Source organism: Nannobrachium achirus, assembly GCF_963921795.1.
Source record: "Nannobrachium achirus genome assembly, chromosome: 18".
Classification (NCBI taxonomy): Eukaryota; Metazoa; Chordata; class Actinopteri; order Myctophiformes; family Myctophidae; genus Nannobrachium; species Nannobrachium achirus.
The window spans coordinates 20768801-20784504 of record NC_137825.1 but is presented as its reverse complement, the minus strand read 5'-3'; the positions used below and the strand labels follow the sequence as shown (position 1 = coordinate 20784504).

General features: G+C 38.7%; 1 protein-coding gene across 1 annotated transcript in view; it reads left to right on the top strand.

Annotated features, from left to right (window-relative positions):
- The window catches only part of LOC308302668 (calcium-activated potassium channel subunit alpha-1a-like), a gene marked incomplete at both ends in the record, with an annotated part of 159590 nt that overhangs the window by 91066 nt on the left and 52820 nt on the right, over positions 1–15704 (top strand). Inside the window, 5 exons of the mRNA XM_080746953.1 lie at positions 1063–1156; positions 3544–3655; positions 12259–12334; positions 13447–13522; positions 14557–14727. Of these exons, the coding sequence (XP_080603079.1) occupies positions 1063–1156; positions 3544–3655; positions 12259–12334; positions 13447–13522; positions 14557–14727 (529 nt within the window). The remainder of the gene's footprint in view (positions 1–1062; positions 1157–3543; positions 3656–12258; positions 12335–13446; positions 13523–14556; positions 14728–15704) is intronic.

Sequence of the window (15704 nt, the reverse complement as noted above, 5' to 3'; positions counted from 1 at the left end):
TTTTGGGGGTCCTTGACATGAAAACTTTGAGAACCACTGATTTAGAAGTTATTTATAGAATCGGGTCAATATATTCAAAGACTTGCACGCATTTCAGTGATTTTTTCAAAAACAGCAGATCTACAAGCTTGTAGCGCAGCACTCTCGGTGCTGCGCTGTGAGCTTGTACTGTATATCTGCTATTTCTTAATGGTTGAAGCATAAAATAATGGTTTAAGTGGTTCAAATCTAAAGTGATGGCTTAACTGTTTGTCCCTCTGAATGGTTCTGGTAAGTTTTGGATGTACGGTATGTCGTATGTGCCCTCCTTGGTAAGCCTATGATATCATATTTTCCCTGGATAACATTGAGGGTGTCTTGTTTCATTCCCAGGTTGTGGTTATTATTCTTATTTTTCTTTTCTTTTCTTTTTAAAAAAAATAGCCCCATTACCGAGTCCTTACATTTACTTATTTCTCTTTATTTGAATTCTTAGTGCCAGATACAAGCTTTTTGAGGGTGAGACTTCACTACATTGCTAGTATTTGCTATGGCTGCTTGACGTCATCAAAAGGAGACGTGAACCCTGCATGCATTTAACCCTTAAACTACTGCTATGGCTCTTGCATTTCCATGATTCAGACTTTAACACCCTGTGCTTACCTGAAATGAGATGCCATCTACAACACAAGGGGGACACAGTCCTGCAATATCATGGCAACATGAAAATGATATTGCACCCAGAAAGCAGATACATTCTGCAAATTCAAAGATATTTTGGTTTGCAGTTATTTAAGGGTTAACCGGGCGTAACAACAAATTATTGCTTGTGTGACAATGAATGCATGGTTTTTTCTCAACAGAAAAAACTTTGGAAAAAACACAAAATCACAATTTTTGCATTTTACACACTTACTTTATACTCTCTTGAAATGCATTTTCAGGAAAAGAAGAATGCATCTTTTTTTTTTTTTATGTTCACATGAAATCACGTTATGTCATGTTCTTTTGATCAATTGTTTTCTCTTGGGGATCACCAGTTGTTGGACATTAACGCTCCTCATCTCTTTCTCCGTCCCATAGCGATATTGAGTCCTGTCAGAACTTCTACAAGGACTTCACGTTGCAGATCGACATGGCCTTTAATGTGTTCTTCCTGTTGTACTTCGGCCTTCGTGTGAGTATAGCCACTGATGGGTATTTTTCCTGACTAATTACCTTTTGCATGTAATTAACTCATTCGTAGTTTACGGCTGAGGAGCCCGAAGATTTTTCCATGTCTTTCACTGCTGGCTTCTCCTACCTGTTAACGCAGGCGCTAATCCTGTTCCTATCGTGCGTGATCGGACACTGCTATGCATCGTGTGTTTGCGTATTCCATCAGCTTCTCAAATCCGTTGAAACTTTCTCCATCTCCAGAAGTTCTCCATCTGTAAGCCATGATGTTTACACAGAAAGCTAACGGGCCGGAATAGAGGACGGACCACCCGCTTCCGGTTAGCGGCCTCAATGTTAATCGGTCCGCTCAATAATGTGTCCGTGTAGAAACCGATCCCGGTGCATTAGTTCCGGCCTATTTTAGTTCAGCTTCGATAAATTATTATTTTTTAATTAAAGCTTATTAAATCTTCGGGTTCCTCGGGCATGGCAGAGAAGCCCTACAAAGGGGTATTTTTTTGGCAGAGGTTGAGTTAAGACAAGAATAAATACAGTTTTCCCCAAAAGATTAAAAGTACTCCGCACACAAGAAAAGAGTCCACACAAGTGTAATGTCTGTTTTCTCTGTATATTAAATCAATCAGCATACAAAATAATAATGTCCAGTGTTCAATAATCATGTTTCTTCCTGAATACAATGTATAATTCATTCACTGATATTGTTCATTATAGGCACAGAATAGTAGACGTGTCACTATGATTGGCCAGTTAAAACATAACAATGGATGGATCATCAGATGGTCTTGTGTCGTGAGCTCAGTAGCTCGAAGGACAAGGCATGTTTTGGCTTCTCTTTATCTAGTGTCCTGGACAGTATGACATATCTTTGACATTTCTCTGTGGTCATCACCTCTGTACGGACCTGTAGTGGGGCAGCACTAGGGTCCTTCGGACCTCCCATAAGGCGCAGTCTGACTAATTACCTTTTGCATGTAATTAAAACAGGAATAAATACCCATCAGCCACTGTTACAGTACAATCTGATTTCCTTGCTGTTGGGGCAGGAGCCTTGTATGTCCAAAACCGTTCCTTTTTTTATTATTTTAAAAACATTTTAAACTCCAGAAAATAGCAGATCTAAAAGCAAACATCACCTCGGGATGTGAGGCGTTGTGTGCTTTCTGCCATTTTCACTACTTTTGCGTGACACTCTTGTATGCATTAATGCATTAATTCACTCAAACACATACAAACACAAATTCTTGTAGAGGTTTCTGCCCGACAGTGACAATATGTTTTTTGTAAATTAATGCTCGGCTTTGTCGTACCATAGCGTCATACATAATACATGTACAGTACAGTACAGTACATGTATTTGCTTGGGGGAAATGTCAAGGCTCTGTTTCCTTTTTGTTTCACAAATCAAACCCTGCCAAACATCACCGTGATACAGTACAAGTATATTAAGCTTTAAGAAATCATGTGCATGTAGGAGGATGCATGTGGAGCTACGACTGTAGTGAGAAGCAGGATACCGCCTCTGGCTCTGACATACTGTACAGTAAACACCCACCAGTGTTTTGCTTTAATTCACCCACCCAATATGGTGAAAGTTATAAATAATAAATATGGTTCCCAATATGAATCTTGGACTTCATGTGGCCACCTGTGACATCATGATGTCAGTCGACTACGATATCATGTATGACTCTAAATTTGTTTAAAAAAAAAGGTTTCAGCTCCATTTGAACCCCATTAGCTTCTATTTTGTAACTATATACAACTTCTGATTCTTGAAGAGAAGAAGTGCGAATATACAGCTCAATCTCAGAAAATGTTTATATTTTGTAAAAAAGCATTGCAGATCCCATAGCACCCCAAATCATAACTGACTTCGGAAACTTCCCACTGGACTTCAAGCTACTCTGACTTCAGAAGGTTGACATTTCTCTATTATAAATCCTTGTTTTGAGTGGTCTCGTGTAATATTGTAATATTTTGAAATATGGATTTTTGATATGCATGAGCTGCATGCCATATACCGGTAAATTAAAACATTTAACAAAAAAAGATTTGGAATAATTCACTGAATGTGCAATGCATCTAGAATATATGAAAGTTTCAAGAATCTTTACTTTTACAAAATATTCTAATTTTCTGAGCTTGATCTGTAAGCCTTTGTTTGCTACAGAACCTCTTAACCACTCAAATATTTTTGAAAGTTTTCAGAAAAATACGAAAGAAAGAAAACTAATAGAAAATACACCCGTTGCAATAATTCCATTAAGGTGGGAACCCATGGATGCAGACTGCATCATGCAGTTACCGTCCAGGTTAGATCAACCCTGACTGGGAGCATGCAACCTGTTCTACTCAGTTTGATGCTTTGTTTCTTTACTCTCACAGTTCATTGCTGCCAATGACAAGCTGTGGTTCTGGTTGGAAGTCAACTCAGTGGTGGATTTCTTCACAGTTCCTCCTGTGTTCGTGTCTGTATATCTGAACAGGAGTTGGCTTGGTAAGCACATGACGATTTTGCATGCAATTGTCTCTTTTTTTATTTTGATTGTCTGTGGTGCCACCCAGTGGACATTCTTTGAGTAGCAGTTCAGTCCTTATTTGCAGAAGCTCAATCTGTTCAAAGAGAAAACATGCTCTCAGCTATAAATCAGTTCTCTTTCGAGTCTTGTGCATCCGATAAATGTCCACATAGAAATCATCAAATAGGAATTAAAGTACTTTTTACTTTTTATTTTCTGTATCTTTGTCAGATGACAATTCAAGATTGTTGAATGATAATGTCGTTCCCAGTTCTTTTGTCAAGTACAGTAAAGTAGGTTGGTCTCCAGGCGTTGCTCATTGAAATGCCCTTCACCTTTTGAACCGAGCAGCAGTCCAGCCTACCTACGGTATAATACCACTCCATTGAAATCAGTCTATGATTGAAAGGACACACAGGGATGAAAAGTGAATAGGCTTTGTCGGAGGCTCTGGTGTTCGAATTGGAATCAATCTGCAAAATGTGTGAAGCTCATCACTAAGCAGGGGCGTCACAGGGACTGAGTTACTAGGGCCCAAGGTGGAGGGGCCTTAATTATTTTATGCTTTAGCTATTGAAAAATAGCAGATACACAAGCTCACACATGAAAAGGTTTGAGCACCACTGACATGGAAACATGCGTTTTTCACCCCAATAATAACATTTACTTTTTTATACGTTTTGTATTCCATTGGACACAACAGCAGCTCACACATCTAGTGTTGTACTTCACTAGTTTGGATTTTGTCGACTAAAACTATGGCGAATTTCTTTTAACTGACAAAAACTAAGCTATGATGACTAAAACTAAGACTAAATATACTGACAATTTAGTCAACAACTAATGTTAGGGAGAACTAATAGAAGCTCCGGTGTTGCGTTCTGAAAATGGCAGATCTGCAAGCTTGTAGATAGGCTGTTTTCAGCATGGAACCAAGTGACGCCATCAGGGCCTGCCAAAATATATTTTTGTCAACAAAATCAACTGTAGATTTAGTCAAATGAAATCTTAAATTTAGGCAACTAAAACTAGACTAAAAGTAAAACATTTCAGACAACGAAAATATGAGAAAATATAATTTTATTCAAAAGACTGATTAAAACTAAATCAAAATTTGCTGTCAAAACACTAGTTCTTATTCGTCATGTTTTCAAACTCTCCTTGGGTGTTGGTATTCTGTAGGAAGTAGAGTACAGTATGTCTCTGATGTCTTGGTACAGTGGGTAGGTAGTTATTAAGTATAGCTCAGTTTCCACCACGTTTTGTGTGTAGTGAGTGGGTGTCTCCTCGTGGAAGCCAGTCCTGGCTGCCTGTGGCGGCCTCTCTCGAACACAAGACTGTACTCACTGAGTCTGCGCATTGGCAAGGCTTTCCTTCACTTTAGGGTCACAGTGCTCAGGTGTTAAGCCACTGTGTATTCCCGGTTTAGGGCCAAATAGCGTTAGAACTGGCTTTTGGGTTGATTCTGAACCAATGAGTGAGATAGATAATGATTTGATAATGATCAGATGATTTGATTTTAGTTCAGTGGGTTTTCTGTCTGGTGGTTCTGCTTGTTTCTTTGTAGGCCAGGACTTTAATTATGGAGTGTATCTAAATCCCACGGTTGTGGGCAGGTACTTTAGTCTGTCCAGAAGAATAGAGCTATCTTCATTATAAAGCTACAGACGGTAGTTATATATCTTATCAAAGGCTGACGTGTCCATAATGTGCCTCTCTTTTAAATGTCATTTAACAGCAGCTGGGCTGTTCTGATGGCACTGTGGGGAAATTCAAAGCCTGATGGAAAGTCACTCAGAATAGGGTTCATATGTTAGGGAAGTTAGTATTATGCAGTCAATTATGAACTAAGCACTGTAGCCTTTTCTGCTTCCATTGTGTGTGCATCATGTACTATTTCAGATGTTCTAGCCATGCCCATTCTGAAAGATGTGATACGCCACATGGTGTCCTTTGCCACGGTTCTCTGTGCCTGCCTTCTTTTGCAGTGTGCTGATTGGAGGTTGGAGGTAATCATGGGGTATAAAGAACCCTTCGATATTCTTCCTCTATTGCAAATCAAACTGGAGCTCCTTGAATTTAACCCATTAAAACCGTGAAAGTTTAGATTGTAGCCACTTTAAGCGTATGTTATACTTTGGCTATTCAAAAATAGCAGATACACAAGCTCAATGCGTGTCACTTCGAGCCACACTATGAGCTTGTAGATCTGCTATTTTTGAAAAATCAAGAAAATGTCTTTCAATATGTATTCTTTTAGAGTGAACATTTTTATCTAAAATCTTTGCTCCTAGGGGTCTCTGGAACAAAATATGTTTAGATGGGGGGGTCAGCTCTTGGCCCTTAAAGGGATATTCCACTTTCAAAAAAACTTTTTGTCATTTTATGGTCTAATCAGGCTTGTATGAACACCCTGAACAGTTTTAAATTTTCTTCATTCAGTATTTAGATATTTGATGTAAATGTTATCTGGCCCTCCGGCACGCTCAGGCCCCAGGGCCTCTCCCCACACACACTCATTGTAACTTCAAACTCCATTTTAACCATGACAGATTCATTAAAAACACCCATTATTTTTTCTGGTGACTCATACTACCCTCCTAATACGTGAGCAGGCCGTGTTTTTTCCATAACGTTTTTTCATGTATTTTTAATAATTCTTTGGGAAAATGGAAACAATTAAATGCAATAAAAATATATAAAAAATACATGAAAAACGTTATGGAAAAAACATGGCCTGCTCACGTATTAGGAGGGTAGTATGAGTCAGCAGAAAAAATAATGGGTGTTTTTAATGAATCTAAAATGGAGTTTGAAGTTACAATGAGTGTGTGTGGGGAGAGGCCCTTGGCCTGGAGGGCCTAGTAACATTTACATCAAATATCTAAATACTGAATGAAGAAAATTAAAAACTGTTCAGGGTGTTCATACAAGCCTGATTAGACCATACAATGACAAAAAGTTTTTTGAAAGTGGAATATCCCTTAAACAAGACAAAGTTTGAGCACTACTGATAGAGCAACATACTGTAGGTTTTTGGAGCGGTGAAAGCGCTCCCAATAGACAGGTATGTCCGTGGGTATGTCCGTGGGTGGGTGGGTGGCTGGCTGGCCGTGTCCGTAGCCTGGCAATACCTTGAGTGGCCACACACAACACACTAGTTAAGGGAGGGGCGCTGTTTTGTGCAGGCCAGGCACACTCACCACTCACTCACAGGCACAGTTTACAGTTTACAGTTTAGGCATTTAGCAAGCTGCTCAGATTCACCGCTCCACTTCGAACCGAGGTTTGATTTTTTTTCAGAAAACTGTTAGAATCAGCTTCTGGCAGTGGCGTAAATAGCGTGACGCAGACAACGCTATTGCGTGGGGGCAGAGAGTTGTTTGCGGCCCAGTGGCCGAGTCCGGTCGACTTGTGCTGTGAAATCTAATAACAATGTAGGCCTACAGTATACAGACGGAGCTGCTGTTCTCTCCAGTGTCTGCTGCTTCTATTTCCTGTAGTAGGCTGCTACCATTTCAAAATAAAACATGTGTTGAATGATCACATTACAAATTTCCAATACAATGCCTCTTGTTTTGAAATGCCTACTGGTATGACAGGAAGCTCTATAGGGCCCCTTAGTGCTGCTGACGGAACAGGCTGAAGCCAAGACAATGTAAACATATGGAACAAAATGTGCCTAACTGCTCTTTTGTTGTCCTCCTCCTTACTTAAGCAGGTGAGTTGTTGAAAGTTCTTGGTTCTGGAAAGTTCTGGTTCGGCCCTGTAGTGGAAAAGGGGCTTTAGAGAGCATTGGAGAACAATTATTGTTCTGTATAGGTTTGTTTTGGTTCATCAGAGTACAGTTGAACCATGATGACCTCAATGACACTAGCTTAGCTTTAGCCTGAGCCTCTCCATTGGAAACAGTCATTTACTACAGCCTCATTTACTACAGCCGTGTTGCCAGACAACAGTTTGACACACACACACACACACACACACACACACACACACACACACACACACACACACACACACACACACACACACACACACACAGACACACACACAGACACTGCCTTTAGCAGAGTGTACATGTACTGTACATAACAGATGCATTTGCACAGGTTTTTGTGTGGGCGAGGAGAGGACATTTCCACGCCATGCATTCAGCTTAAAGAGCAACGACAATAGCAGTTATTGCATAAGCTGTGATTAATTTAGGATTACCGATGATTCATTCACTAAATCCAATTGACCAAAAATACAAGGATTGACAAATCTTTTCATCTCTCTGCACGCAGCAGCTTTGCCAGACAGACAGTGACCGCATGTGACTTTCTCTCCGGCATGAATGTAAGACGACAGACATTGTGTTCTTGTCTAATAATGTTTTGATTGTCGAGAGCGACGGAGGAGAGGAGGTTACGGGATGAGATGTGGGTTACGTCGCCATGCCATCTGACGGACACAGTCGCTGTCTGGCCTTTTCCTTCTAAAGGAGCTTACCACTGTAATATCCTGATGGGAAAAGGGTTTGCCTTAAGCTTGCCGTTCATGACTGATCACAATGAGGACGCTGTGAGGGGCCGTGGTGATTCAGACGATGCTGAATGAGCGTCCTTCGGTTCTCGCCCCCTGCCCTGCTAGGAGCCAAGATCATGAGACCACCTGAATGTTTTGTTTTGGAGATTTCTTTCTGTTCTTTTTCATGCATAATGTTTAAGGTGCACACTGCTGAGTGAGTGGATGTAAGGACAGGACAGGGACACTTCAAGCTGTTGAATCGTGGAAAGCCTTGAAGTGCCCACTTTTACCCAAGTTTGGACGCATTTAAGTCGGACGTGACTTGACTCCTCTGGCGGTCTGCCCTGAATTGTATTCTAAAATGATTCCCACCAAAATGTTAGTGTACCGGGGGCCCGATGGGGGCACGCGCTCCGAAACGCTCCAGAACACGAGGAGGCGCAAGAAGTCAACCGGGGACCTGTTCCAAAACGGGTACAGGGTCAGGATTGGCCATGGACAAGGCACTGAGAAAGAAGAGCCAGACAACATGTGTCATACAGTTGGCTCGTGCTTCCAGCTAATCTCCTACTGGGGTAAGACCTGGAGGCTGTGGGATGTCTTTCACATCCCAAAGCCAGAGTTATACTTGGTTGCGTGCGGGTGTCGCACAACTACGTGTACAGTAAAGCAGGCCTACCATAACGTTTTTGTCCACTTGAAGATAGCACAACGTTTGCTTTAGTGCCATTATATTTCCCTTATTGTGATTTCCTCTGGCCTTAGTTTGACATCGTCGTCTTGACTTTTGATAGCCAGACATTTCTGTGGTATTCCATACATGTAGTATGTCAGACTCTGCATGGATTTTACATGCTGGCTGAGTGTTTCCTTTTACACATGAGTTTATGTGTGTGTTTACTTACATGGTGTGGCAGATTGAATGGACTATGGATGGGTTCTTTAGTTTCATACTTCACAGTTAGGTGGGGTGTCCTGTGTCGTAGGTAAATTGCTAATTATCAGGGCATTTTGGACAGAGTAAGGAAATGGATTTAAGTGGAATGTTGCATGTCAAGCTACAGACAAAATCAATCTTTTGTCGTCACTTCACCGATGAGTGCATTTCAAATTACATTTGTCTGGTGTTTGACCACTTGAGCCATAACATACTCTGGAAAATGGCTGATCGACAAGCTCACAACGAGTCACAAGACAGTACAATACATTTGTGAGCTTGTAAATCGGTTATTTTCAGGGAAGAGATTGTGTGCTTGAATGAATGAATGAATGAATGTTTATTTATTTCGAACATTTCGACCATTTAAAAAAGTCAAAAAATAGAATACAAATTAGTACACAATAATAATAATAATAATAATGCTTAAAAAAACAATTAAAACAAAAAACAACAAAAGTAAAACACAAAATAACGCACAATAATATTGCATAATAATAATAATAATTTTAATAACATAACTGTTCGAAAAGGAGTAGGAAAGAAGCCTAAGCTTATCAGGTCCTACCCCTATTTTACATTTCTTAAATCAAATTCAATCTGTTTTCTATCTACAACCTCCTATTGTTTTATAATAAAAACTGAACAGTGCTGAACCATACTGTTACCTACGGTATACGCCATTACCATGTACCCTCAACCCTAACACCCCACCCACCTTCTTCCTCTTGTCTGTATCTCCCTAACATCATATTTTTATATTTTATCTTAAATTGCAAAATGGTTCTACTTTTCTTGATTTCAGCATCCAAACTGTCCCATAGAGTCACTCCATTAAATGAAATACCCATACTCTTCAAATTTGTGCGCACATAAGGTTTCTCGAAACTATTTTTGCTCCTTAAATTATACACACATTCTCTCTCCTTAAATAACTTTTGAATGCTACTTGGGAGTAGATGATTCTTGCCTTTATACATTATTTGAGCTGTTTTGAACTTGACCAGATCCTTAAACTTAAGACACTTGGAATTCATGAATAGTATATTTGTGTGTTCCCTATACCCAACATGGTGTACTATTCTCAATGCTCTTTTTTGGAGTATACATAATGGTTGTAAAGTTGTTTTATAGGCATTTCCCCAGACCTCTGCACAGTAAGTCAAATAAGGTAATACAAGTGAGCAATACAAAATATACAACACCCTTTGTTCCAGTATATGTTTTGCTTTCCCCAACACAGCAATGCTCCTTGATAATTTAGTTCTTACATATTTTACTTGCGGCTTCCAAGAAAGTTTGCAGTCCAGTATTACCCCAAGAAACTTAATTTCATATACCCTCTCAATACTTACATGGTCCACTACTAATTGCACACTTATGTCTATTCTCCGATAACCAAAAATCATAAACTTAGTTTTATTCAATTTAAAGATAATCTATTAACGTCAAACCATGTTTTTAATTTATTTATTTCTATTTTAACCATTTCCAAGAGCTGCTGTAAGTTATCTCCAGAACAAAGGATGTTTGTATCATCTGCAAATATGACGTATTTAAATAATCTTGATACTTTAAATATATCATTTATATAGAGAATAAACAGTTTTGGCCCAAGTACTGACCCCTGCGGGACTCCACATATGATGTCTAATACAGTTGATTTGTGATTACCTAACTGAACAAATTGTTGCCTGTTGCTGATATAACTTTTTAACCACTTAAGTCCCACTCCTCTGATCCCATACCTTTCCATTTTTCTAAACAATATATCATGATTAATTGTATCAAACGCCTTTTTTAAATCTATGAATATTCCCACAGTATACTTTCCATTATCTATACAGGTAGTAATTTCCTCTGTTAGCTCCATTAATGCCATGGCTGTAGACCTGTTGGCTCTAAATCCGTATTGGCTTTCTGATAACAAATTATGTTTCTCTATAAAGTTGTCTAACCTAACGATGTAAAGTGCTTAATGTGGTTTGGACATGGATTGGTATTATCTCTCAGAGGTTCAACTAAAGGTTCAGGTTGAGGTCAGTTGTTGATGATTTTACTGGTGTTTTCTGTGTCCAGGACGCAGGACCTCTTGTCGTGAGATTTTAATAAAACTTTTTTTGTTGTTGGTCTAAATACCCTAACATTTTGGATTTGTTGTCCAGTGTTCATTTCGAGTAAAACTATGACGAAAAATGTTCGTCGACTACTTTTCTTCACTGATGTAAACTAAATGAAAACTAAGCTACAACTAAGACTATTTCATTTAAAAAAAAAAAGTTAGGGAGGGACTAGTGGAGAAGAGATCCAGTAGAACTAAAAGACATGTCATTTTATGTTTGGTTGTGCTCTGAAAATAGCAGATCTACAAGCTCACAACGCGTCACAGTCGTAAATCGGCTATACAGTAGCATGCAACCAAGTGTAAAATCAGGCATTACAATGCCATCAAGGCCCGCCAAAATATATATGATTTAGACGACTAAAACTAAACTAAAACTAAAACATTTCAGATGACAAAAATATGACAAAAACAAAACTAAATCTTATTCAAAAGACTAAAACTAAATAAAAAAATATTCTGTCAAAACTAACACTGTTGTTGTCGTGTGCGTACTCATTAAACTGGACCTGTCTCCCGTCCCTCCACCTGTCTCTAATCTAAAGCTTCATTTATACGCTGTTGTTCTTCGGAGCATAAATAAGGCTAATCCAGGTTTTCATTTCGGTCATGTCCTCTCCTTTAGTCCACACAGTAATGAAAAAATGTACCAGGTACTGTAGATATTATAGTTTTGTAACACAGTCGGTCTCCTGAGATTAAAGCATAGAGTAGGAGTTGTCAGTAGAAGAATAGAAGCCAGGTAGAGCTCTCAGATACTGCTGTTTTAGTTTTCTATGTACATTTTTTTGTTTATTTCAATAATTAATGCAAGGTGTTACTCTATTGTTAGATTAAAAAATATACTGTATATACAAATCCAGTGAAGATGATAAAGATGGATGAGCATTTCAAAGGTATGAACGTGTTGTGATCGTGCAGAGCAGAGGTGAATTAGTTTGAGGATGTTTGAATACTTGTTCAGCTTGGATGATTTCTTCATGATGTTTTTTGTTTTTTTCTTCTCGCAGGCTTGAGGTTTTTAAGGGCGTTACGGTTGATACAGTTCTCAGAAATTTTACAGTTTTTGAATATACTAAAAACAAGGTAAGTGTATTTTTTCTTTACAGTGTCTACCATGCTTTCACATTTAACAGCCTGAGTGTTTGGGTCTTTTTGTTCATTTCAGTGATGTCCAGTAATATATTTTACATTATACAGTACTATACAAGCATACTGTATTTTGTGATATTATATCTGTTTAGGTATTCATGTTTATTTTATAGGTCTCACCCACATGAACCCTAGACCTAACCTAACCCTATTCTAGGGTGTACATTCAGTGACCATAGCAGATCTACAAGCTCACAAAGGGGGCGTAATGTGACACACTGTGAGCTTATAGAGCAGCAATCTTTACTACATTTTTTGTTGAGGGGGAAAAGGAGCAGATAATAGCATAGAGCTCTGGGGTATTGGTATGAAAATATACTTAAAGTACCAAAGTAAAAGTATGTTGTGTGACGCATTGTGAACTTGTGGATCTGTTATTTTCAAATAGCCTAGATAAAGTATAAAATAGGGCTTAATTGTCAATTTGGTGTACGTTTTGTAATAACAATCAAACTCAGAGATGTAGCATAGTAGAAGTATAAAGTGTTGATAAATGTAAATATTCAGGTGAAGCTGTGATTATACTGTATATATTATCTACAGTATATGCTTCTGCTGCTTAGGCATTTTGTCCAGCTGTGCAGGAAAGCTTATAGATCAACAAAATGTTTTGGAGTAATCTCCTCACATTCATTCAGATGAAGGCAAAGGCATAAATCATGAATGGAATGAGGCCATGATAATATTGACCTAAATGAATATTCCTGTTTTTATTATTTAATGCAAAAACAGGTGTAGCTATATGAAAACAATAAATAAAAAACTGGAGCAGAGTTCACACAATATTTTTTTCATTTACACCCATACAACACACATTAACAAGTTAAGCCCTATTTTATAATCATATTCTTCCATTAGTTTTTATTATAATTCGCATTTTTGGACAAAATGTGAAACATTTTGACAGCAGTGATGTGTTATAGTGACTGTAGCAAACTCACATTTTAACAAAGGTTCTTGTTTGCTGTTGGGTGTACAAACTGAACTTTTTATTTTTTATTTTTTTTGAATGTCAATCTTTATCACCTGGCTCTCTCTTCTGATAGCAACTCGATAAAACTGGTGAACTTATGTTCAATCTTCATAAGCACATGGCTTACAGCAGCTGGCTTCATACATTTGGTAAGTCATTCAAATTAAGTGAGGTTAGGGCTGGGCAATATGGACAAAATCAAATATCATTGCGACCGTCAGGTCCCAAGTTACTATGAAAAGCTCCACCGGCTGTCTATCCGTCCGTCTGTCCCTCCGTCTGTCCGTCACGTCATGTCACACTTTTGGCCGTACTCTTCTCTCTGCCACCGTTGGCCCTGTCGATGCCAAACTTTGCACACACACATTTCTCACATGGCCCTCTTCTAGCGCCACCATCAGGCAGATTTTTGCAAAACACATTTTTGGACATATTGCACAGCCCTAAGTGAGGTTCAAGGTCAGATTTTGCATTTTTTTTTTTATTAAACGTTACTCTTTCAAATGAAAGCAGCAGGAATCTTTAGGTCTGGTGGTAACTGTATATATTAATGCTGCCAACAGTTCAATCCCCAGTGGAAAAGTTGTAGTTTTGCCATAGATTAATTTCTTTGTTGTACCAATGAATGTTTTCTTCTGTTGAAAATCAGCTGTTTTCATCAAGAAGACACGTTCATGTAATACCCTCCTGCCCACATAGCAAGCTATCTAACTCCTACTATCAAATGTCCATGAAAAAGATAAAGAACAGACTTATTTTGACCTTTCCTCTTGTCTGGTACTATGCTATACAGTATGTGTGGTACTGTATATGGCCACAACTATGGATCATTTACAGTACATAGTGATTATATAATTGATTAGCCTACTTTTTCAATTAATCAAATTACCGATTAAGCACTTAAGTGTTATTGCATACGGTACTTAGCTGCACAAAAGTGTTACAGCGGAAATAATGAAAATAGCAGATCTACATGTTCACATCGCATTGAGAGCTTGTAGATCGGCTATTTTCTTTTCGAAATCTTCGCCTATGACATGTCCCAAATCGGAAATTGATTATTTTCTTCACCTCAACGTATCAATTGTCGATACTTTTTCCTAATCGATTGAATGGATTAGTTCGATTAACAGTTGCAGTGTTGTGTCCATGTGTGCCGTATCAATGCTGACCTCTTTTGCAGGTGGAGAACTCAGGGGACCCATGGGAAAACTTCGCGAATTCCCAGTCACTTTCCTATTGGGAATGTGTCTACTTACTCATGGTTACTATGTCCACTGTCGGCTACGGAGACGTTTATGCAAAAACCACCCTGGGCCGTCTTTTCATGGTCTTCTTCATCCTTGGTGGTTTGGTAAAAAAGAAAACACTCTTATTTTATTTCTGCATGAAAATGCTCCATACAGTATGAACACTGCAGTCCCTAGTCTGGGTGAACAGTCGGTGAAAATGGCTGATCTACAAGCTCATAACAATGTTGTCACAATGCTTGGGGGCGGCCATAGCTAAGTGGTTAGTGAGCCTGCCTGGGGGGCCAGAGCCCCTGGTTGTCCCCAGGTACGATTCCCGGCCAATGTGTCGATGTGTGTCCCTGAGCAAGACTCTTAACCCCTAATTGCTCCAGAGCGCTGTAGAATCCAATGGCTGCTCACTGCTCCTAGTTGTTATAGGATGGGTAAAATGCAGAGGACAAATTTCACGTACAGTATATGCAAATGTAATGTAACAAAAACACCCAAGGCGTGGAGTCCCGTATTGTATTGCATTGTGAGACTGTCTATTTCCGGTCAAAGATGTTTGAAGTTGAGGGGGAAATGGAGGAGGTTTACTAAAATCTCTACATCGAAAATAGATCATAAGTTGTGAGTTGTAGATTGTCTATTTTCGCTGAATGTTTGCCCCAGAGTAGAGATAATCATCATAGAACCTTTAACTCGTAGACAGCTTGTCTACGAGTCACACTGACTGTACTGTACTGTACTGTATGTATAACTTTAGTGTTGAAGGAGTATTGTGAAGGGATACAGGTCGAGTGGGCACCTACAGTAAACATTGTGGGCACCTCAATGTTTAATTGGCAATTTCTTTTTTCTCCAAAATTTCAAGAATAAATGTATACTTTGATTATAACCTGTATGGTACTTCTTGTTTATGCCCAAAATGACTGGCTATATGATATCCACTGGTTTTGTAGCAATTTGTAATTTGTAGCAGTAGAATATTAGTCCTTAAATGTCATTTAAAGAAGTACTATATGTATTTGGCCCACCATTTGAAAAATAAATGTAAATATAAAATAAAATATAAAATAAATATTTAAAAATAAATGCT